Genomic DNA, 25,806 nt, shown 5'->3' with positions numbered 1-25,806 from the left:
ATGGGAGGATGAGTAAAAAAAGAAAACATGTTCAAAACGCATGAGTAAACAATATGAGTAAAGAGGAGGAATACACCAGCTCCTCTGTAAAGTGTTTGATTAAGCATAAGAAAGCAAGACAGTGACATGCACATTACCCAAACATTGATTGCATTTGTTTTATAGGGCGCATCAAAAAAAACAAACATTCTCTTCATTTTTCAGAGGCAAAAAACATGAAAGACCTGATTACCTTTCAGATATTTATTATGCAAAATGCTGAAGAGTTATGAGATGTGTTTTGGGTTAACCATTTTGGCTTGAGCACAAGGCGTTCAGGCTGTTGTGTCTGAGCAGCGGAGAGTGTGAGTGGAGCAGTAGATGAGAGGTGGAGATTAGGAGAGTCTTGAAATGAGTTTTTGCTTCAAAACAGAGTATTGGTCATTCTCTGCAGTTGGGGAAAAACAGTCTTACTTTTTGCCCTCGTGAGATACAAACAATTTTGAAGTTAAGTTTAAATCCTTAAGATGTTTTTATTTTATTTTTTTAAAAGTACAATGCTTTGATGGTAAATGGGTCAAATGACAAATACTTTGTAGCTGCTTGTAGGAGGGCATATAGTGGTCTCTCTCTGATCCTGCTGGGAAATACTCGATCCAAGTTAACCCGGAGTCGCCTTGATATACACCTTCTTCATTTTCCCTCTAGTAAGGGTCGACTGGCTCCCACGTCCCCATAGGATGATATTGAACATATGACCTTTCATAGAGGTTATTGGAATTTCCGGCACAGCAAACTCCAGGAGGAATAATTTGTCTCCTCTTTCTTCCAGGAAAGCCGCTGTGACTTATCTGGGAGCAAATTTGAGAGAATCTTTCTGCGTGATTAACATAAGGATAAAAAAATACTATCTATCTATCTATCTATCTATCTATCTATCTATCTATCTATCTATCTATCTATCTATCTATCTATCTATCTATCTATCTATCTCAATGCATTACAAATCAATGGCTGCATCACAAACATCCAACAAATTGGTGGAACTGCATCCACGTACAATAAAGTTGGGATTCAAAAGGTCAGCTGGAAATGGGACAATGCCCAGAGGACTTCTCTTAAGGGCCAGTCGAGGTCTAATACACATCCATCACTTTTTATCATCTAATTAGTCGGCGGTGTGGCAGCCCGGACAACATTGGAGGGAAGCAGAATTATTGATCAGGTAAAGGATGGTATCTATCATTGCACCTCAGCATTGACACTGCGGCCATTTGAAAAACAGAGAAGACAATATGAGCGCAGTAAAAGTATACGAATCAGGAATACCACCATAAACAAGAGCTGTTTGTTAGTTCTTCTCTAAAGGGGGCTGTCGACTAATAGACTTGCTCTTACTCTGCAGTGTTGCAACTGCTGGGAAAAAAAGCAGCACTTGTATAAAGATGATGATGACACAACTGTATAACTGCCAGAAACACTATCACTTTATTGATGCTTTTACTGGCCAATCAGATTCATGAGTGACTGTTTAAAAGTATTTCTGCTTCCAAAATGTACTTATAAATATCAGCACGGACACAACTAGATATTTATTATAACAACTGCAAGATACTTTATTAGCTGATTTGTGTGGTCAATTTGATGTCATGATGCTTAGTAAAGAAAAAACAAACATTAGTTTAACAATTGCTGTTATGCTTGGATTTTTTTTTTACCATCTGGAGTCATCTTTAGAAGTAAAAGAAAAATCATTTTATCAAGAAAACTATATACTCCTCAAGTCCATGCTAAGACTTTAAGTTTGTGAATTCATTAAAAATGTAAATGCTGCTTAATTTTTTAAGACAATATGACATGATAGAAAGTCACGTTCCATTCTTTTTGGAGGCCAACAAATGACATAAGTAGGTTAACCTACTTCTTTATTAAATTAAGATTGTTCAAAATCAAAGCCGACAAAAGTAATGGGTTATTTTGTGGTTCACATGTCAACAAAAATCTACAAAATATCTCCTAAACATGGAATGTGCCCTTACTTACAGTACATGTACCTGTAAAAGCTGGCTAAGTGTGGATCCCATAAAATTGTGGCAGTTGTTGTTGCAGTGACCCTGCTGAAGTATGCTGGCAAGTTTAGCAGTTTAAAAACAGCTAAAGTGACCAATAGGTTATTCAGGTTTAAACATTCCACTCAAAAGTTTCCATAGCTTTGCAAAAATTGGATAGAAGGGCTGTGTTGCTGTTTTGAGGGAGAGCTGAATGTGTAAGATCTGTAAAAAGGAGCTTCAAGACTGTTTTGTATGCGTTTAATAGACGATCAGAGGCTTTTTCTGGATATGATTTGTAGAGAATAACAAACATGAACCTGTACAGACAAACAACAACACACTTTTACAGAAAGCTCCCATCAATGCAAATTATTGTGGTCATAAATCACAATCATGGGAAATTGTACATTGCCAAGAACAAGCTTAATAGCCAACAGATCAATATCTGTCAGCTGCGACAATTAGCTATCATTTGTTATAACTCGTGATGTTTCTCCATATTTGGCCTTTTGTTTCTTTCTCACCTCACTCCTCAAAATTCATTTAGCAACTGATCAGCAACCCTTAAACATCCTGACTGAAATAGAAATATGATTGACATTTAGCTCCTCACTAAAGAGAACATTATTCTTTGTTTTTTTTTTCTCTCATGTCTTTCATTGATGTTCGCTAATTATTTGTCCAAATGCTGCGATAATAAATGTATTAAAGTAAGGAAGAAAAACATTACCATTATGATTGAATACACTTAGTCTCAAACTTAACTTGTTTAATATTTAAACGTGTCAGAACAGCAATTTCGCTTTTTGTCGGAAGTAAAATTGACATCAGTGCAAGATCAAATGCAGTGGAGGTCTTATCATCCCTCTAACTTGGTGATGGATGCAAAATCAATTTATGAGCTTCTTGCATCCTACCCTCTCAATAGCATCCGTGTTGATGACCTCCAAGCATTGTTCAAATCCAGGGTGGTGGGTGGCGAGGAGTTATGGCCTCAAAACCTTTCCACCAATTCCCAGGCCATTAATCGCTTATAACACTGCTTTACAAGGTTCAACATCCCTGTAAGATTGTTATACATCATAGCATAACTTCCAGAAATCTACTGAAATAAAAGAAACAATAAAACACACCTCAACACAAAAGTCACCTATTAGCTGACATAACATCATTTTATTTTTATTCTCTAACCAAACCATGGTTTTATTTTATAAGAAATGTAATCATAACAAAAAATCAACGTCAGCATGTTAGCATGCCTCTTGCATCACGTCCAAAGCTGTCGCAAACCATTTCTCTTTCTGCTGCCATCCAGTACACGCCCATTCCCATCTAAATGTACAGTGAATTACCCAGGATGCACTGCTGCAGAGTGGGACACATATTTGCACATTGTGTTTGTGTTTATACATCCCAGGTTTTGTTTATATGCACGGCCCCAGGCTTCAGGTCTCTGGATACGAAGAATTCATGTCTTTGCTTGGCCCATAAGCATTAACCAGATTTTTGATTATATTTGGTACGCTAACGAAAAAACGAAAGGCTTTCCTCTGAGGTCTGTGTAACTGATCCAAATACATTTTCCAGGCCCACAAATATCTAACAGCCCTCATTGGTTGGCTAGATGTAAACACATTTTGTTGCAATACATGTAGGTATTTCTAGAGGGTTTTTTTTTTAGAACATCATTTTGGAATGAAATGCAAATCATTTGAACAATTCTTTCCACTAATGAAGACAAACTATGTAAGAAATATTTGTTTTTCAAATCATTTTTTCGAGAAATTCTTCAAAGAATTTCACAAGGAATATGCCTTCAAGTATCACTTGAAGGCATTTTGCTCATGAATGTTGTTATCCCCATTAAACACAGACAAAAACAGTGCAGACTCTCCTGAGCCTGAGCTGACACTGTGCAGTGTGGAGCTCTACCCAGCTTCATCATTAATAAGAATGCAACTACTTTACTTTGTTGGGACTTGGTTTAAAATTACTCATTCATAGGCTGCAATGTTAAAAATTCCTGAATTAAATAGCAAATACTGTATATTGTTTTTTTTCTTGAGCTCCTTGATTTTTAACTTTCCTGCATAACCTACTTTATTGTGACTCTGTGGCCCATTAATGATTCAGAGATAGTCACATTACAAATCAATGGCTGCATCACAAACATCCAACAAATTGGTAGAACTGCATCCAGGTAGTCACAACAGTGTTCACATCTTTTGGAACTAAACCACTGTAACTTTGATAACTGTTGCTAAGTGCTCATAGTGGGTTGGCGCTTTACAAAATAAGATTGATTGATATTGTGTAGTTTGTCTCCATCTGGGTTCTACCAAAAATGTTTCCCTTTCACTTACACACTATTGTGTAACTGTTAGATATCTTTAAATATTCCCTTTCACAAATATGTCTTAAGTTCTTTGTGACTCTGTGGTCCTTTGTTCATTAAGCACTTACAATGCCAATTTGTGTAATAGCCTTTTTGTAGACAATAGACAATTTTGAGTTTAATTGAATTGCATTTGGGTCCTACCAGAACTCTGTTTTTTAATAATGTTTTTAATAAAGTGTCCAAAATCTCTCATAAGAATTTTCCAATAAATTGATGGTAACACCGATTTGTACCCCTGCCTATAAGTCCATCTCTGCTGTCAGCCTCACTCAAATGAAAGTGTTTGGTGGTGGCCTCTGTACTGTGACTTAAATCACACTGAACAGTGTCACAATGTAGACCTGCCACAACCTCCTAACAATGGCCGTTCATCTCAGCTCTTGCAGACCGGCTAAGTCTGTGGCAGTGTTCAAAAACAGGTCACTTTATATTAGAAGACCCAAATCTCAAGGCGGTGCAGCAGCTTCAGAGCTGTACTGTAACTTTATTGAAAATGTGCCAGGGGCCTGATACATTTTGCATACGCAGCACGGTCAATTCATGTGTCGTGCCGCTAAAAAAAAAAAAAACTTTGACGAGGATAATGTTGCAGTCTATTTTTTTCTTCTGATGATGAAGCAGACACTTAAGGAGCTCTGTCTCTGTTGTGGCGTTAGTTCACCATAGATGCACCTGTTGGTGTTTTGTAAAGTGTATTTTAGTCTTTGGACTCATCTGTGATAAAAGCCTAAAGTCTAGCCTGGCTGTATCCCCAAGCACGGGGCCACAGAGAACAATGCACTGACCACCAATTATTGTGTAATGCTGTCTGGTTTACGATTTAAAGCTAAAGCCCTGAAGAACTCCTGTAATCTGCCCCTGATGACAAACAGCACAAATACTGGAAGATACATAGTTTTGATATGAAGAATAAGTTGTTTTAATATCGTCTTTAAAGGTTTACTTGTATTGAATACAGTAAATATTCAAAAAGGGGAAAATGCACTTTAAAATGAGAGAGAAAAAGGACACAATCATTCGCTGCAGGAGTATAAAGTCGACTCATCACTGCAGCCTCCTCTGAAAGACTGTGAAGGGATATTTCTTCCAAATGAGATGAGTAATTTTGCATTAACAGTGAGTGGATATTGTCAGGATTGGGGATTGTAATTGCAGTGGAGCTGCAGACACATTGGATGGCTTAGACACATTTTTAATTCCAGGTGTAAATGTAATATGGATAATTCATATCTGAATACAATCTAGACATGAGGTGAATGTTAATGCGAGGCTGCACAGAGGCTTTGTGAGACTCAGTCTCAGAGAGATGAAGGCTGAGCGTGTGCTGGCACAAGGGTTTGTTTGTGACTAATTTATGTGGAGCAAGGAGATGGGACGGAAATTTTAACCTCTCGTACTAAGAAAAGCACTTTGATTTTAAGTGTACAAAATGTGACGTTTTAAACCATCAGCAATGCTTTAATCTTCTCAAGACTTGTTTTGTGTAAGCTAAGTAGAATATGCTCATTCGACAATGGCTTTATGAGAAAAGCAGTAAATTATGTTCTCAATAAAGCCGCAGTCCAGACACAAACTAAACTTCAATAAACTCTCTTTTTCCCTGAGTGACTGCTTATTTGTTAATGCAAATAGACACAATCTGATCTCAAAGCTCCCGCAGGGACCGACAACGTCTGAGCGATTTATGAATGACTCAGATAACGCACGCAACAAAAGGGAAGATAAATCGGGTCAATATATTTTCCTCCGTGCTCTGATAATAATTCATCATCAGCGTTGAGTGGCGGCGGCCATCTTAATACCACTTCACTCGTGTTGTTAACACTGAAGCTTTCTGCTGCAAACACTTCACAGGCCGAGTGTCTGAGCATGCTCAGAAATCTCTGTCAGGGTGACTCTCAGACAGAGAGACAGGTAGGGAGTCTGATAACAGTGCAGATTGACAAACAGGGCAGTTCCTGTTAGAGAGCCCTCTGATTCTACGAGTGGCAATTTACGAATGCAACAATTTCTGCAGAACCCATTGAGCTCTCCTACGCTCTCTTGACTGCCAAACACCCAGTCACAATTGTGCTCCAAACACTTGTCTTCCCCCACAACCAATCACCTGCATCGCTTGAATGCAGGTCCAGTTTGCAAATGACTTGATATTTCAGACAGACTGTGACATAAAACTGGAGGTAGAGCTGAACTATTTGATAATAAATATGAGCACTTCAGTCAAGACATTGTCAAGTTCATCAAGTTTTCCTGATAAACAGATGTAGGCTTACAACCTAGAGGCTATAATACATCGTATTGATAGTTCTCTTGTACTGAATATCTCCATGGATGCAGATCGCTGTAAGTCATCAGAAGTAAGAGGCTGAATGCCAATTGTCACTACAACAGAACTCTTTTTTTTCTGTGGGATTTCTTTCATTCAGCAGTTCTACAAGCAGCATAATAGTAGTAAACAGTACAAACAAAGTAAACAGCTTACGAATTATTGTTTTGCTACTTTGTAGATGCCCACATGTTGCTTTGTATTATGAACATTCATCTTAACGATTCTTTGATCGTTTGTTAAACAGTGAAAGAGGGATCTTTTGGCAAGCGGTGATCAGTTTGATCAATCTGCACAAAGACCTGTCACTGTATTGAGCTTAAAGGGATACTTCACCAATATGACGCTTTTTGCATCACGTGAGGAAAACTTTCAAGCAAAGAAAAACACATTTTTCTCGTCTCAGGGCAAAATGAGGGCTGGATTCACGACCATTCAACACTACTACCATGTTTCTAATGATACACAGCTTGATGCAAATGGGTGAAGTATCCCTTTAACTCATGTGAGAAGACCTGAAGCATAGTGGTGAATACAATTTAAACTCTCTGTGTAGTGCTCCATATCACCACATATGAACCCCTTATCCAATCAAATGACTTTGTCAGAGCTTACTATTGCTCTTACTTACTATACTTTAGAAAATTAGTGCTTTGTTATTGGAAAATCATATTAAGTACTTTAAATAACAGAAGAAGCACCAACAACAGCAACACTTCTATTTGATTCAAGAACATTTTTTTTTTTGTTTAAAAATGCAGAAGACACATTTGCTTTGAACCTCATGGTATCTTTTCTTCTGGGTGACTCAGATTTTATGGTTTGGTTGATACAGCCTGAATGCAAAAGAGCTCTTGCTTCATTGTTGTGCTTTAGTAACACTACAGCACTGTCAAAGAATGGCTTTGTGTCAGCTCTGGTTGACACGCTGAGCCGGTAACAGACAGTCGCAGGGAGACACATTTGGTCAAGCAACATGCACATTTATCTACACTTTAAACACAAGACTTTATATGTTTAATTGTGGATTAGGGATGAGCCAAGCCTTGCGTTGCAAATTATTCAGGACCCAGTGCTTAGTGTGTCGCTAGCTCTCCTGGTGTGTTGGAGGTGTGTGATGAATGAGATTCTCCAACACAGGGAGACGTTTAAGTAGTGTGCAAATTTAAATCCTCATATTGCAGCAACAAAGTGTACAAGTTAAGGTCTGGTGAATATGCACATCACTAATTATAGTCTGCAGCCATGTATAATAAATCCAGTGTATAATATGTGTAAGCAGTACCCCCCTTCTGAGCATAATGCAGAATTCAGGCTTGTTTTCTGCACGTGCTGTCTTACATTTAGAAACATCTAGAGGGGATTTACATCACTCCTGAGTCACCGTCGTAATTCCACACACGATGTTGCTCATTATCCAAGTTGATTCATTATAACCCGCAACATTTATCAGAAATAAATTATTTTCCTCTTCTTTTTTTTGTAAATGAATGTATGCGGTGCTCCGCATAAAACCAGCAGGGTGCAGGCATGAGCTTTCTGTAAAATGTAATCTCGCTTAAAATCAGCTTTCTGAAATGGACTTTTATAGAAAACTTTCTACACAAGAGAAATCTGAACAAAATAAGGTGTCTCGTATCCCAACGTTGTGATTCCTAATCTCTGCTGCTGAGTTGAATGAGGAAGAGCAGTTTTCCATGGAGGATTTTCAAGTAAGGAAATCGGACGTTTATAACCGTACTTGTGCACGGATGGAAGAGAGAGAAAAAAGTGGGTGTACACAAGTTGTGCTGTGTGGATCCACAGTGCTTCAGTTCAGATGAGCTCACACAGCCGGTGCGCACATCGTAGGAGTCGAGCAATGTGAGAAGCGCGGTAGGACGGCGAGCTGCAGCCGTATACACCGAGGGGAGAGTGGATGTTTTTAAGCAAAAGGTTGCCGACTTTCTACACAAAGTACAGAGAGAGAGAGAGAGAGAGAGAGAGAGAGAGAGAGAGAGAGAGAGAGCGCGCGCAAGGGATTGTTTGGAAGACTCAATGGATTTGTAGGTTGCCTTGATGGATTTCGATCGCAGACTGGACCGGATGAGAAGAAGCCCACTTTAAACACTCTGTCATTAATTTTGTTCTTCTTTTTTTCTCTCCTCCTCGCTCTTTCTTTCTTAAAATGCAAGGATTTCCTTCATCATCACACTGCTCATTTGGAAGGGCGCCAGACCTCCAGCCTCTCAAATCTGCAAGTTCAGTCCAATAAATTGTGACATTGTCTGTCAGCCTTTGGAATAAGAAATCGATACTGAAGAGAAGGGGACGCGATATTCTCCCGGAATTTTAACGATATCTACCACCTCGGCTTTCCTTATAAATATGCGATTTAGCTTGGAATAGCTTGGTTCGGTCCAGCTCCAGGCTTTTTTTTTTTTAAAGCTGGAGCAGCACTGATAGTGACTGATTATTGCTGTTGATTTTTGTCCATGCAAGACTCGGGGTGGAAACATGTCTGGCCACTTCTTTGAGGGGATCACTGCTATCAGAGATGGCATTTTGGTCCAGCACTTCGGTTTTCACGTCTAAAGTGCCCCGGAAAATCTTATTCATGTTCACCCTCTCCCTCTCTGTCACCTATTTGTTCTACAGCTTGATGAGCTGCTACAACTCGCTGCAGTTTCCCCTGCAAGAGAACTACGCTTATCAGGGGAGGCTGGTGACGGAGGAGACAACTTTTGTGACATTGAGGGAGAAACTTTACTCCGCTTCCCAGGGCTTAACTGAATTCACAGGGGCCGAGGGCACCACCGCGGTGACCGGCACGAGGGAGCATGCTGAGGCCGAGCAGAGGACCGTGGAGTGGATTAGGACTCAGGCGTCTCCGACGAAATCTGCGGCGGCAGTTTATCATACCAGCGCGCAGGAGAGGGAGCACCAGGAATTCAGCACCACGGACAGCGAACTCAGGGTGAACTGCACCATGGATTACGGAGAGAAGAAACTTCCCCAAGCCATCATCATTGGGGTGAAAAAAGGGGGGACCCGAGCCCTACTAGAGGCTCTGAGGGTGCACCCCGACGTCAGAGCCGTGGGAAACGAGCCCCATTTCTTTGACAGGAACTACGAGAAGGGACTGGACTGGTACCGGTGAGTTACACTTTCTTATCACTGTGCAGATTTAAGCGCGATTAACTTCACGTTACGAGTACTTTTCCATGAATTCAACAGTTCCATTTAGTTTAGTTTGGAAATCAGTTTGCTCGACACATAATCTTGAAAGCCTATTGCTGGATTAACAATCCATCAGATTAAAACAGATATTCAGAAAACGACTTGAAATGAAAACGCTTTTAAAAATTATAAATTAATCTGAATGTAATATGTTGAAAATTGACTAAACTGCAAAAATGCCCTAAACTAAACTAAAAAAGTTTCTTCTGAGTTCCTTTGGTGAATTTTCACCAGATATGGAAAGAAAACCACAGCCGAAAATAATGATCTAACATAAAAGTGTTGTGCATTCATTGTTTCTCTATACGTATCACTCTGTTGGTCCTAATTGTGGTGAAGTGCCACATACGGAAACTTTATGATACACAAAACGGGCATTTTAAATGAAAACTGCGCAAAGACCATCGATCAACACACAACACTATATCTATTTAAAAACCCTCTGTGATCAAAGACATTTCACTATACTAAAACAGGCCATTTTTTTTGTTCTGTCACCAAAGTAGCAGTTATTAAGAGCTTTTAAACAGTAAAGCAATGTTTGCCCAGGTAACACTGAGAGAAGCAATATGTTAGATTTAATTTTAAGTTTTTATCAAATTCAAATTGTCCTTTTTCCAAAAAAAAAAAGGTGTTCGATTTAGTCCTTTGGTAGTGTGTGCATGCATACATGAGTCTCACACCACAGAATGAGACAATAACCATATGATACTTAGAATAAATAATTGATATAATGTTGACACTTTCTAGATGATATTTATGACTCTGAAGAAGAACATGGCTTGTTTTTTACTTTCATATTCCATAATTTACATTTAAAGCTTGATCCTGTTTGAGTGCATCGTAAATGCATCAAGTTGTTGACCTCTTTCTCTCCTTGTGTTTACTCTGATTTTATTCAAAGGGTACAGTCTTGTCTCAGTATTCAACATTCAATCCAGCAATTACCAGAAGCCCTTTTTTACTTGAATGGTATGCAATCTGACTGTAAATACATGTAGTGCAGTCAGACCTGTATTTTTTGTACTCCTCTGTTTGCACTCCCAGCAATGTGTGAATAGTTTACACCGCCTTCCATGTGTGTGATGGTTGACTTTCACTTTGAGTTCATCAGCCAAAGTCGTCCCTGTTTATCATGACAGTGTTGACGGTAGAAACAAATAATCAATCTGAGGGTTCACTCATGGTCAGTTGGTCACGGCCGTGTTCGGCGTTGTTCTCACATGATGATATTTGACTTGAGCAATTCAAGATTTTTCTAATGGAGTCAATGAGCTGATGAGAACGCCGCTGACTCAAAGTCCCTTATGTTTCCTCCGTAGAACCGGGTTTGTCATGCCCTGTGTTTGGGTTTTCGGAGCATCTGCTTTCATCTTTGCTGCATAGACATGGGAGCTCTCGGCTGCTCATTTAGCTTGTGTTAATGCAAGCTGTTTCATTACGACGTCGGTGAAAGGCTCATTAGACAGGAGGATGACATGCTTACATAAATAATAATAAGTGTGCTTGTGGGCCCCTTAGCTGAGCAAAACCCTGATGGGGCCTTCATTTAAAATCTGCTCTTGTCCTGTGTGGAGGACTGCGTTCAGGACAGAAAGGAACACGTAGGCCACATTTTGCAACCCCTCTAAAGGTAATTGTGAAACGGTTAAAACATAATCACGAGTCGAGAGCAGACACTGATATGAAAAGTCATTCATGCCACGTTTGTTTGTTTGTTTGGTTTTAAATGATGCATTATACCTCGCCTCTGTCTCCCGCTCTGGCTAATGTGCACTTAATGGAAGTGAAATTATGATCAGTTACAGATGTTTGCAACAATTTGACATTGGTGGAGTTGATGAGAGCGGTCGTCTCATAAAAATATGATTCATAAATTTGGGGCCTGTCTTGGTAAACACCTGCTCCACGATGTGATGGATGTGACAGACAAAGTACGGGGAACATATCCCAAAGGCATTGCATAAGTTCTTATGCATCTTATGAAAATGCTGCATTCACATGTGTGAATCAAATGATGTCTGTGCTTCTGCCAATTTAATTAGTCCTCTACAGTTTGTCCGACACATTAGTTACCTTTAGAAACACATAGAATGTTTGTTTTTTTTAAGGAATATTTTCTGCTCGTGTGTGTGATACTCTGGAGGAAAGAAACAAAGATGAAGTGACATCTTCGAGTTTTGTGCTGTGAATTAGAAATCTTACCATGAAGTGAACACTATGGATTCACTCAGGCGAGCCTGGAGCCTTTACCTCTGCAGTGCTCTATGGGTAACTGAAGGTCGTGGGAAGCAGGGTTAGTCCACAGTTAAATCTTGAAACACAGAACTAGTCCTGCAACGTTTGTCTACCACTTTCAGCTGATTATTCCTTTTGCTGTAAAAGACTGCTCCTCTCTATCCAGGAGCAAAACCGTAAATTCCTTTCTTTGCTTTCACTTTTGTAAAGCTGAGCCAAAGTCTCATAAAGAATCCACTCCCTCCAAGGATGTTATCATTACCCTGTCTGACATGGTCAAACGCCAGTGACAGCGCTAGAAAACAGGTTATATACGTGTTCCTTTTTTTGTAGGCAGAAGCAAACACCCACTCCTCTCTCACACAGACTGCGTGTTTGGAGGTAAAACTACTGACAGGCTCCTGCTGAAGTCAATAAAGGCAGAGAGTTGCAAGTTTCCGAGTGTTTAAGGGTTCAAAATTAGAGAACGTATCCTAAGGAATGCTTTTTACTCAAGTCTTGAGCGTCACGGAATTTGAGTGAAACATTTCAAAACTTCTTTAGCTGAAAGATTTCTTGGAGAAATGAAAAAAAAAGTGATTAAATCAACAATCTGCAACAAATAAAATAACATGATATTGAGTATAAAGGAAATAGTATAACATTTTAACATTGCAAGCTCGATATTGATAACCTCTCGCATCTTTTGGACAACATTTAACTTATTTCTTCTTAATCACAAACTTAAATATTACCTTCTCATGACTTTGTCAGGTTTAAATCTTGCTTGGACATCAGTCAAATGTTGACTTTATTGTTTTGTTGTACTATCTTATCTGAGATATAACTGCCTGTTTAAAAAAGCTTTGAAAACATTTAAAAAAAACCATCTCAAAGACATACAGTACTGAGACACTTTTCTCTTTTGGATGTAAAAAAAAAACTAGTAGAGCCTGATTTACCAAGATCTTAATTAAAAAGTACTAAATTGTGCGTTCACTCCAAAAGATTGCGCGATTGATTTGTGGGCGTTTTGCGGGTGATCTACTCAGAATATTTGGGTGAATGACAACAGGTGAAAACCTTGTGGAGGCGGTAGTATTTAAGTCAGGCTTTTGCGTGTTCTACTGGTTTACGTCACAGAGAGTTTGGACGGAAAGCAGGACGACTGCAAGCGCAAAATAGGTATTAGTGGGAAAGGCAAATGAACAAACTGTGTTTTTGAGTTATAGCAGAGGAATCTGAATCTATCTCTGTTGCACGGGCACTCAGGCGTGCCACTCGGACCATTGTTGCGCACCAGAAGCTGGTCAGCACTGTGTCTGATCGGACATAAATGCAAAGCGGTCTCGAAGACGAGGGTACAAAGCAGTGGTGATGTCTCCCAATCCAAGCGTCCTACAGCGTAGCAGCACGAGGCTGTAGAGAGAGGAGACGAGCGTGTTCGGAAGACGAGCGCACCGGAGAGACGTGCAACCCGAGAAAAAAAACAAAAAAATGAAATCCCTTAATCTCTTATAGAAGCTGAGTTCGATTTCCATGAAAAGTTCTGCACACATCTAAAATTCACATCAGGATCCAAAGTTTATTGAGCGTCTGCTCTGAGCCTCCGTCGATGGGCTCAGATTGGTGATTGGTGCTATTTTTTAGCGCTGTTGGACTGTTCCCGCTGTGTGTTTTGGGCTTCCTTGAACAAGCAATTAGTAATGTAGTGCCATCATTAGCATACACAGAGGACTTCCAACAGCCAATTGGCGCTTCTGATGTCGTCTCTATTTTCTGAGTAAAGAGAATGAGCCACTGCCGCACGGATTTAACTCATGTGTTCTCCTGAGCATGCCTCAACCTGGTGCAAATGCGAGTCCAGGGACTGGAAACGTTCGATGCATTATGACCAAAACAATAAATGTTACTCCAGCTCTGTGCCAGCGCTTGGGGGCACATAATGTGCCTCATATATTGAGCTAAAAGATTTTGTTGATCATCTATCGTACAAGATTTGAGGGGACCTTTTGCTTGGTTATTCCAATATTCTCAAATAGCAAACGGATAGTTTGTAAGATCAGTGTTTAAAAATGGCGTTTGAAAACAGAAACTGCTAAGAAACATGAAAAATTAATCATCTACTGCTGTTTGACTCACTATCATGATTTAATTATTAATAGAAAACTTCAAAATTGTGCTTTCATTACATAGAAAAACAATATATTGAGTTCCTGTTGACAGATCTGTAGTTTTTTTCTTTTTTAAAGATGGGCAATTTATACATGAAAAGATGTGAAAATAAGGATTTTTTCAAACACTTTAACATTTGAGTCATTTTTGCAGATTAAAAGTGGCAGTATCAGCCCACCACACTGCTAAAACATCATTGTGAATAGTGTCAGAAAGGCCGTTTTTAGATTAATTCCACTTGAAAAGCACATGTGACTCGATCAAATAATACAGCGGGAGGCGTAAGCTTTCTCATCTAGTGAAACTCAATGGATCCCTGCTCTGCATTGATGTGTGAACCGGACAGTCAGCAGAGTGGGAGCAGCACTATCAGTCTCTGTACAGGGAGGAGGACAGGCTTTTTCCACACTGACAGAACCTGATGAGGAGCTTATCGTCTGAGAAATGTGTCGTGTGATAATGAAGGAATGATGTCACAAATATGCAACTAAGTCATCCAATGTCGAGGCTTGAACATGTCATCACACACCTCTCTGGCCTCGGAACAAGGATTCCAAACAATGAAAAATGTATGTTCTACTATATGTATTTCTATTCTGACCTTTGGCCTTCTGTGTATCCGGTTGTGTGTGTGTGATAGGGGTGCAAAGTTGAACTGATGCTTATGGAAAAATCCATACAAGAGTCAAGAGATATAGCTACATCAACACAGAGGCAACGATCTGAAGCAAATTCCATGTGAAATTCATCAAAAATCAATGTGGCTGTGGAACACTGATCTTTAAATTTGCAGAAACTCTGTCTTTGAGTCCTAGTCTTTTAGTGTGTGTGTACTATTACAAGCAGTACCGACTTTGTGAAATCCACGTCTTAAAAACAATCCGAGATTGAAGAAAAGTCTCCTTCATGAAGCGCACTGGTAGAAGCTCTCTCCCCCCCCCCCCCCCCCCCCCCCCCCCCCCCCCAACATATTCAGTAATAATTCACTGTGTTAAAGAAGGAAGTCTGATACAGAAAAAATGGTGCTAAATTTGTCACAACAGAAGCTGGATACATGGACATAAAAACAATATGTCAATCTACCGTCCTTACTTATACAATATATAATGCAGTAAAATGCCCGTCAGTTTACCTGAGTGAATGAGCATTGGCCAACAACCACACATATCTCATAAAATGTGTCTGTGTAAGACATTAAAGGAAATAACATAACACTGTCCATGAAATATCTGCCTCTATAACAGCATATGCACGAAAACATAACAGCAGTCAGGTCCAATCTAAAAAATGCAGTCATGTTCAAAGACATATTCACACCATGTTCAGGTCCTTGGTTTGAAAGCACAAGCCGCTATTCTGAATAACGTCTTTGCTCTGTCAGTGAACACATCACATCTGCCACCTTCAGGAACACTGAGTCGCACCGCAGAGTCTGTGGCTATGACCTGGTGTTAAAGGATTTATTGCCAAGCTCACCTGTTTATGAGGTGAACACATCGTTTGTCAAACTCATAGCTCCACAGTCGGTACTTGGCAGCACTAAATTAAAAGGATATTTTAAGGAGAAAAAGACGGAGCAACGGCAGGTCGGAGTCTCAACAAACTTGAAGGTAGTTTTTTGACTTTCATTCATAGACATCGTTTAAGTGTTGGAACAAAACTAATTAAGAAAATGGGATTGTGAATTGAAATTTGGATATCTGAAGTCAAAATGGTAGAAAATCTTTTAAAGGTCAGCATGAAGCTTCCTATGCATCCTTTGTCTTCTTTGGTTTAATTTTGAAGATAAATCAGCAAACTGCAAACAGGAACCAAAATTCTGCCAAGGTTTGCAAGCTCTAATATCTCTGCGTTATTAAAATGTCATTTTAACCCCCTTTGCAATAAAAGCTGAGGGGATGTTCCTATAAATCTTTGGAGTGGTGATCTTATCTTTTTAGGATGTCCCTGTGCCAAGAAATGAATTGGCAATAGCTTCCAGCTCTGCGCTGATTAGTCCCAGAAGACATCATTTTGATCCATGCTTACTCTGAAACTTTGTCAGTGTTGTTGAAGAATTTTTTAAGTTGTCTTTTTTTTTTTTTTTGATCGTAATACTTGGCCTTTTGAAAAGAATTCAGATAATTAGTCTTGCTACTACCCAAGATGTCTCTCTTTGTGTGGGTTGTAATATGTTTGAATCAATAGATGTTACACACCTACAAAACTTTTATCTCAAGGCCACTGCATTCGCTCCACACATTATTAAAGAAACAGATCCTTTCTTTTGCGCTGTATTTTGAAGAGTTCACACCTTATTTTTTGTGAAATATTAAAATCTATTCATGGAAGCAGTGTCAGTGTTTCATCTGATTCAGCTGCAAGGGGACTTCGGAGGAACAGCGTGTACTCACAGCACAGGCTTTTGTGTACCTTCAACCTCCGGTCGTTAGACAGGGCCGCGAGGAGGCGTGTAATGTAGACACGGATCCACTGCCGAGCCCAGCAGCAGAAAGACTAAATCCAGCGTTTATCCCTTGTTTAGCCCTGCTTCCCCTCTCTCAGCTGCTCCACGGGCAGCTTAGCCCCTGACTCACGCCACCTGACTGGGAGCCTGTGACTCCTCTCAGTGGGGAGATTGGGAAAAAAGAGCAAGGTGGGCCAGATCCAGGAGTAGGCCGGATGCCATCCCTTCCAGCTGGGGCCTGTGTGCTGCTGCAGCGGCTCCCTGTCCTGCTCCTTCTCGACGTGGCAGAAATCTGCCGACGCCTGATAAGACAGCGCCAAGACTCACAAGGACGCACCTCCGAGTGCTCCGATGCCAGTGCTGCAGTTGTGGAATTAAACTTTTTAATTAGCAGCATACCCCTGTGCAGTCGAGAGAGTGGACCGCTTCAATACAGTCTCTCATTCCACACCCTCTTTCCACTTGATTAAAATCCCAAGCATCACAGAGCTCCGAGGTTCCAGCTACCACAGGAGCAATCATGTTTGTTTCTTGTTTGAGCATCTCTTTAGATGCTGCACAGCACAGGGAAATAACTCGTTATATCTTTCAGATACACAGGGGCAGCCTATTTCTCACACTCTTACACAGAGAGCCACACAAATCATTGTGTTGAAGAGAAGGCCTGCTGTACATACATGTTATATCACCGATACACTGAAGTCGTCTTCTTCAGGAGGTGAGCTCTTCTTGTAAAAGTGCACCCCAAGATTTGTCAAACAAGCAGCTGATATTTGAGTGAGACAGTGGTGTAGCAGCAAGCATAGGCGCAGTTGATCGTCAATGGTTTCCCAAAATGATTGAATGAATGAAGTTACAAGAATCGGCAATCCAGTATATGATATGTTTGTATTTATTCGAAGCAGTGATGGAAATCCAAATACACTTTCTCAAACGTCGTTTCTTTGTTTAAAGTTAGTGGCTATCATGCTCTGTCCATGTGTTTTCCCCTTTCGGAGAAATGATCTTTAAATGAGTTTTTTTTTTTTAAAGCGAAAAAAGTACAGATTTAACATTTAATAATGTCTATGTCGGTATCTCTATAATTTGTGCTTTGATTAGCAGAAGGGATCACATGACATCATGACGTCACCAGTGCGACAGTTCCCCCTTACAGAGGGTAATGCGTTTTCGCTTCAGTTTTGTGCCACAGAAAGAAATGGAGATGTGCTGTCCATATTTGTACAAAGTCTGCATACATCCAAAGCCGTTCTAATTTGTGAACTTTAGATAGAGAAGGATTCCCCTCAGACGTTTACCTTTTGAGTCAAGTTAGGCTAAATATATTAAGCAAAATATCTAGTATGATAGCAAGAGTGGTATTGATCTTCTCATCTAACCAGCATCATTAATGAAGATGTCTTTGTATTCCATTAAGGGAAGGGATCTAATTATGGATTTGCCTATGCATTGCAAGAGCAAAGCAATCTCCTGTTGTGATTTATAATTCAGTGCTGCCCTATGCTGTATTATTTTAAGTCTACATAGTTGTTGTTTTATTGTTTCAAAGATTGAATATCAGAGGAAAACAGATGACTTGCATTGGTAATCCTGACATTGTAGACAGGTCTAGTAAAGAATGAACATTTTGTAGCCTTTGATTAATAATTGAAAACAACTCGTTGATTTGGACCTAAAGCTGCTTGGCTGCAAGGTGTTGTAAACAGGCTTGCACTTTCCCAGTTGGATACCACTTTTTGCTAGACCATCAAAGACTCATCTGGTGTCATATTGAGGAATCTTAGGTGAAAATGTCTTTTTTGTAAATTCCATTATAGTCGCCATAGAAGTGCCATAAACCATATCAGCTCGGCTAATTAGTACAGCCGTTAACGCGCTGTTCTCCTGTTTCATATTCTCTGCTAATATGGCGCATCAACACTATACAGGACAGAGCAGAGTGCTGAATTACCTTTCAGGAGTATTTCTTTCCTTTCAGGGGAGTTTTGTTTTGGCTGAACAGAGGCTGCCCTTTTCATTCCATTCCAGGATTACAGATTGGTTTGATCTTTTTCTAGCGACTTCTATTGTAACATGAGAATTATGGAAGTAGTAATGCCGCTCCATCCTTTTAGCATATGGAGAGAGAAAAAAGAAAAAAAAAAACCCTCTTGAGCAGTTAATGGGTATAGCCAATTTCATCCTGCCGTCGGTCCTGTTCTGAATTCATGTGCATTCCTCCTCTCCCTTACACACACATCTATCTCTTTCTATTGCCCTGCTGTAGCTACACTCCGATGCTTTCAAGTGGAAGTCTATTTTACTTATGGTTAGAATTTAATTCACCATTTTTTCCTCCTTCCATTGCTATGAAGTAGCCTCCGGTTATGGTTCACCATCAACCCTCATATCCACTTTATTTTTGTGTCCATCAAAAAAGCCAGATAAAATTCAGAGCAGCCTTCTCCTCTGCATTTTTGACGGAGAGCAAGGGAGGACTTAGGCTTGTGTTTTTGTTCCATGACATAGACAGATTGTCTGAAAATGAAAGACATAGCTTTAGCTGTTAAATTATTTATTTTGCCCCTAAAATAAAGTATAAGCTGAAGTCATTTTATGCTCAAAGGGATTCATCTCTCCCAAGATTATTTGCATGCAACAGAATTTCGCTGATGTGCCTTTAGTCTGGAGGAACAATGATTCTGTTTGTGCAGAATGCTGCTTTACAGACGTCTTTAAATCTCTGCAAATAAGACTACCTAGGGACAAACATGCATGTCAATCATACTTGTCAAGATTCCAATTTTCCTTCCACATCTCCTGGAGCACTTGTGCCGCTCGTACTCCTTATTGGCTGCGAGCAATGTGGTCTCATGACACAAGCTGATGCATTTGTTCAGTCAAAGGGAAAACCCTGACAGGAATGGTCATGGAGCCAAGATACAGGGACTGCAGGGAGTGTGTTTCAAATGTGTGTCCATGAGCTGATAGGTGCCTCTGTACTGTTATGCTAAGGGTTGGGGGGGATGAAAATGTTTGCTGTTCCCAATAGTATAGGCAGCTTTATCTTATGACCATTATGCTGGAGACATATGCAGAAATATGCAGCATATGGCTTTTTTTTCCAACCAAGCAACCCTGGATCGTGTGTTGCGCGAATAAATTAGCATCAGCTGCTAAACATGAATGCCACTTCAGCCATTTTTTATTTTTATTTTTTTTAAAATTGAAAAGTTTGTACCATTTATAAGCTCAAAGTGATCTTTGGAGTTAGGTGTACGTCATGCTCCTCACAGCATCTACAGTTCGGCAACAACCTGACAGACTTAATTCAATTACGGCTGTGTGATGTGCTGAGACTCCGGAGGTGCGAGCTAATTCCTCTGTTTACACCCCTGAGTCACTGTCACAAACAAAGACAAACACATTCATTGGCTTCCAGGATCTTGTTTGCTGTGATTGTCCCATCGCCTTTGAAGTTTCTCATCGCTTTATGTTGTTTACTTATTCATGCTCTTTCTTTTCCCACGAATCACCATGGGGTATTCCGTTAGAATAATTTTAGCACAGTGTGAAACAACGTATGAGCCGAGTATTAGATGTGTAAACCGCACTCAACACACTTCTTACATACTGTAGAGACTCAGCCAAGTGGATAGACTGGTGCTTTGCACAGGAAATCAGGGGATCAGTGACATCACAATTCTGTAACTCTATTGAAAAATGTTTCAGTCTTTCCATTTAGCATGATAAAAGTCTTTAACACTCGGCGTGGCATTTGTCAAACTCCCATGAGACTTGGATTAAGCTAATGAAATTCAAAAGGACACTTTTTAACGGATTATGCTAATTGCTAATTGTTATATCAGAAGGTGATTGTTTTCCCTGGATAATTTGTCTTATTTGCGTTAGAGATTTAGACGAGCGTTGACGTGTTGTGACTTTCGAATGAGATAGTTACGTGCCCTCAACCTTGTCGACAGCTCTCCCCTACTAGAGCCACTGATGTGTGAGACATTGTCTTCTATGCATACTGCATGCAATGCGCCCACATACACAATAAAATAAGTTTGACATATCAATCAAAAATAAATAAGAAAATTGGTAACACCTATAGTTGAAATTGTGTTGTTGTGATGTTGTGTCACTGCTGCTGTTAGGCTAGCGGGGCTTTTGGTGGTACATTTTTTATTGTAAGACAAACAGTACTCAAAGCATGGTGACTTAAGATAAACCCTACAACCCTGCAGTATTTTATGACGTGGCTTACAGGGGATAGTATTGTACAAAAAGTAAAATAATCTAAATCATATGTAAAACATTTTGCCACACTAATTTTTTACCTCTAACTTTTCCAACAGAGGAGCTCATTTAACCTTGGCACCCAATGGACAGACTTGGCTTCAGAGGTCAATTGTAGACTTAAGTTGATAAAGATAAAGAAACAGGTGAAGCCCTCAGTTACTGGCTTTTATGGTGGAATTTGATGTGTCTGTACTTATTATGAAAATGAAAATTCTGCCGCCAGGGGGCGATCAATCAAAACAATAACAAACAATGACGTTGAGGCTGGCTGTGCTACTCCCCCTAACCCCAATGAAGATGAACTCTGCTTAGATAATTGTCAAGGGGAACAGGTGAAACAGACTTGAGGAAGAGAATATGTTTACGGACGATGTATCTAAGTACTGACTTGACGTTTTTATCACAGCAGCAACAGAACAGCCGCTTTCAACAACTATTCCAGTAGTCTTCAAAATAACCATGTTGATGATCTCACATCTAATCATAAGAACTTTGAGAATGTTAAACCTTTATGGTTTTAGCTCGACATGTCTGCAGTATTGGCTGTAACTTTGAACCAACAATAGATAAGTTTAAACTAATATTAAAAATGTGGTGTTGCAGAACCAAAGGGAACCAGAGGGTATATTGTGAAGAAATGGTGCCTACATTACCCAAAAGGCCTTTTTAACAACAGTTCACGGGGAGGTTTGGATGCGATATGCCTGAAGCACTAGTAAAGCCTTAAGCAGCTGGTATTTTTTTGGTCATTTTCACACTTTGGAATCAGTTTTTAAACTGTACCAATGTTGACTTTGGTCAGTTGACTTGAGGCAATTTGCTAGTCCACATGCAAGTCTACCTCAAGTCAAACATTGCTTTGGAGAAAACCTTTCATCTGAAGTAGTTTTCACCAAGTTTGAAAATCAGACTTTAATCTGGAAGGCTGCCATGCTTATACTTGAATACAACTATTGATTCATGTATCATCAAAGAAAGAAAGAGAGAAAGAAAGTCCTAGAGACTTGCTCAAAACATCTTACAAATCTATTTATATTATTCATCGATAACCTGACGTATGAAGGATAAAAGTTGGTATTGAAGGATAAAAGTTGCTATTTCATCCTTTTCCTAAATGTTGTTAATAGAAATCTGACTCCTCTAAATAATTACCTCAAATCTCTGCGCATTCTTTTGATGGGATGAGAGGAATGACTGGAGGCGTCTCTTTCAGGTTAACAGAGTTTATTAACCTGATGAATCAAGAATAGAAGTTACAGAGTCTCTGGGTGTCCCTGACAACAGACAGATGCTGGATCAGTTCACGAAGTCTGAGCCCCGACTATCTTTCCCTGAACCCTTTTTTACACTAGACAGAGAATATCTAACCAAATAATGCATTCAAGAATGTGCGGTTTCCTTCCTCCGATTGGGGCAACTTCCAAATTATGCGTCTTCGGATGAGTGGTTCCCCTTCTCTCATTGGTGCATCTACTCCCGAATCCTTTCACCATCTGTAGGGGAAGACACATCCTGCCTGGCCTGTTTCTTATCACAAGAAAGACATCTAGTCTAGTAACCAATTCCTTTTAAGGAGAAGACAATTTAGGTAATTAAGAATCAAGACTCACTCAACCTATATAAAAGTGGATGAGTAATTAACTGTTCAGGGCCTTAAACTAAACCTATGTTTGAGTTGGTGAGTGATTCAGTTTAAAGGGCCAAAAACACATGTTGGAATGTGCACTCACTTCTGCAAGCCCTCTTCACACAAACACCTTACTGAAAAGTATGGCAATTTTATTAACACACACAAACCTGGAATAAAACATGATAAAATAACTGGTATTATATAAATGTAAGCGAACATCATTCAAACTGTAAATATCAAACCTTTGCTTTGGACCGGGTGATGAAACTTTATTGCAGTAAACACTTTGATTATAAGCAGAAAAAGGCCTAATATTCTATCACGTATAATAAAGCCATTGCACCACATCTGTAGATACCACTTGTCATGAACTATGACAATCCATTGAATATACTGTAAGTAGCAGTATTTCTGCCTGTGAGCTCCCCTTCACTTAATCAGAAAAATGAAATATTGAAAATGTCTTATAAGACTTTAAAGTGTGTCTGTAAGAAACAACTTAATCACCACAGCTATGAGAACTTGGGCAAAAATCCAGCATGTTTTTATTTGAGCAGGATGTCAGGGACAAAAGTGTAAAAAAACAGAGCAGTCTGCTCTCAGGCTGCTGCAGGATTAAGATCCTTGACTTCTTCTCGCTGCTGCTTTTTTCATAAAGAAGTTCATGTGAACTGCACTGGCTAAGTCATTGCATGCATTTTAAGTACGTCCATGGCGAATCTCCCAATAGTCACTTTCTACTCTGATCGACCTCTAGTTTGTCTCATGTCTACAAGAAAGGAGGAGGCAGAATCCTAAGTATGAATTGATTTTGGAGTGAGCATACATTTACTTTTAAACACCTACAGAAGTCGGGGGGGGGGGGGCTATGCGGGCTGCAAACAGGCCTTCTTAATTGATTTGAGTAATGAACAAGGACACGCTCTCTGTCTTTTGACTCAAGGTCACTGTGTTGTCCCAGTCTTACGCTCTGTCCTCTGGTCTTTATAAAACAACCGAGTAACCATGAAAGTACATCAGGGCCGAGGTGAGAAGGTAGCTGCTGTAACTAATGGGTTTATTTAATTCAATTTATGGCTCAGCCGCTGCATCATATGAGACATGCTGGTCACTGGGAGATTGAGGTTTCTTCATGAAAGAAAGAGAGATTAGCCCTCGTTTTCAAAAGGGCAGAATACACTCTCATGTCATGCTGGATTTTCGTACCCAGATAGCTGGATGTATAAATCTGCAGAACTAAATGAATATAGGTTTGTGGCGAAATTGGGGCTCTGAAGCTTATTCCGTACAAGCCTTCCAATCAGTATCACTATGCTCACCGAGCTGTGGATCTGTAATAAATGAAAGCTTTGTCAACATCTTCACTGTTGGACGCAGTTGAGCAGTATCTTTGGAGTCTATTTGTCCAAGCAAATGTTTAGCATTCACTGTTATCATTTCCATCTATTATGTATTTCTACGGATTGAGGATGGCATTCTGTTTTTTACCCTCAGCATGTTGCAATAATGAATTAATCCTTAATGCTATTATGCTTGCTACATGTCAGACCATATCTGCCTCTTAACACATTGTCTCCAATTAACATTTCCTACATTTCTGATACTATCTGCAGAATACAAATGAAGCCGTCCCAGCAGCAGCTGGCGGCTCTGCGTCGTCTCAGCTCAGAGCCAGTGGCTTTCTCTTAAATTTGATTTGTAAAACACCTCATTTTTACAGGAATAAACGTGCACATTCTGCACATTGGGTAAACTCAAGACAGGCTTCTGGGTTTAGAAAATCAATGTGCCATGATAATTAGTTATGTAATGCCAGAGGAGGGGATTTCACACCTTGAGTTTAATAATATAAAGTGTAATTTGTTTTGGCTGTAATGTGCATATGTTATTTCATGGTCTTGGCATTGTATTGTCACATTTTGAACAGATGGATCATCACACACTGTCACAACAGCAGCTACATGTTTCATTACATCATTCATTTGTGAAGCTGAAGTGCTTTTATGAATTTCTTAGACATTATTCAGTTATGTTTTTTGACTCAACTTACATTTAAACACTGAGTGAACTTATTGCAATAAATTACAAAAAATACTTTATGCTAACAAGTAATGCTTTCTCACTCAGCATGCATTTACTCATTGAATGGAGGGTTATGATGTTTTCAGAGGAAGTTTAAACTTGCGCTAACCTGAGCCAATTTAGTGATTAAAAATGTTTTTTTTTTTTTTATTAAAACCAGATTTAGGATACACATGCACTAGTGTAAAACATAAAGAAAGCAGATAGATTACATTGTATATGTGTTGAATGTTCTAATTGTTTTGTATCACACTTTAATTTCCCCCATGAACTAAAAGTACATACTGACCATCTGTTTTACAGCATATCAAGTAAATGGATTGTTAAATAACCAATCATGCTCACATTAGTTTTGTTTTCCTGCGATTGTTTCCTCTTAGTATTCAATATTCTAACTTTGACGATGCAAACATTAGCCTTTGTGTGGAGTCTTAGGTCTTAGCATGTGTATTGTGATATGATCAGAATTTATATGATTGTATTGTATTGTGTATGTATTCTGGGTTGACCTGCATACCCGGGGACTACAGATGGAAATGACCAAACTGCTATAATCTTGTACGAAGCATCTTTTCATGTTTTTTTGTACATGGTCCCTGACAAATAAATTAATTAACTAAACCAAAGCTGTTTTTTCAAGATCAATCCATTTACAGATTAATCTGAAAACAGCGGTCTGTATTATAGCAAATGGTGTGTTATGGTTTCAGTAAATTTTTTGTCTGAGCCGTATTGACCCATAATGAATCAGCAAGCTTTGGCGAATGCAGAAAAAAATTGTCCGTGTGGATAGCAAAATACATTTGTTTGTGCCTTATCATACCGACTCCCATTAATGATATTCTGACGATAATGGATTTGTCTCTATAAGCAGACATCTGCATAAACTTTTTTTTAATCAAAGATTTCCACAAATCTGCAGCATGATTGTTATTTCAGAAAACTTACAACCCCTTACTTGCAAGTACATCCCAAGAAAAAAGTGTTTTTCTGCTGAAA

General features: G+C 39.4%; 1 protein-coding gene across 1 annotated transcript in view; it reads left to right on the top strand.

Annotated features, from left to right (window-relative positions):
* The first annotated feature begins 8,256 nt into the window (after nt 1-8,256).
* Nucleotides 8,257-25,806, top strand: part of hs3st4 (heparan sulfate (glucosamine) 3-O-sulfotransferase 4) — a 77,880-nt gene continuing 60,330 nt past the window's right edge. The window contains exon 1 of the mRNA XM_079366370.1: nt 8,257-9,889. Coding sequence (XP_079222496.1) covers nt 9,291-9,889 — 599 coding nt within the window. The 5' untranslated portion in view covers nt 8,257-9,290. The remainder of the gene's footprint in view (nt 9,890-25,806) is intronic.

The sequence above is a fragment of the Symphodus melops genome (genome assembly GCF_947650265.1).
Source record: "Symphodus melops genome assembly, chromosome: 17".
Lineage (NCBI taxonomy): Eukaryota > Metazoa > Chordata > Actinopteri > Labriformes > Labridae > Symphodus > Symphodus melops.
The sequence above is the reverse complement of the archived record's forward strand: the minus strand, read 5'-3'. Positions and strand labels throughout refer to the sequence as shown.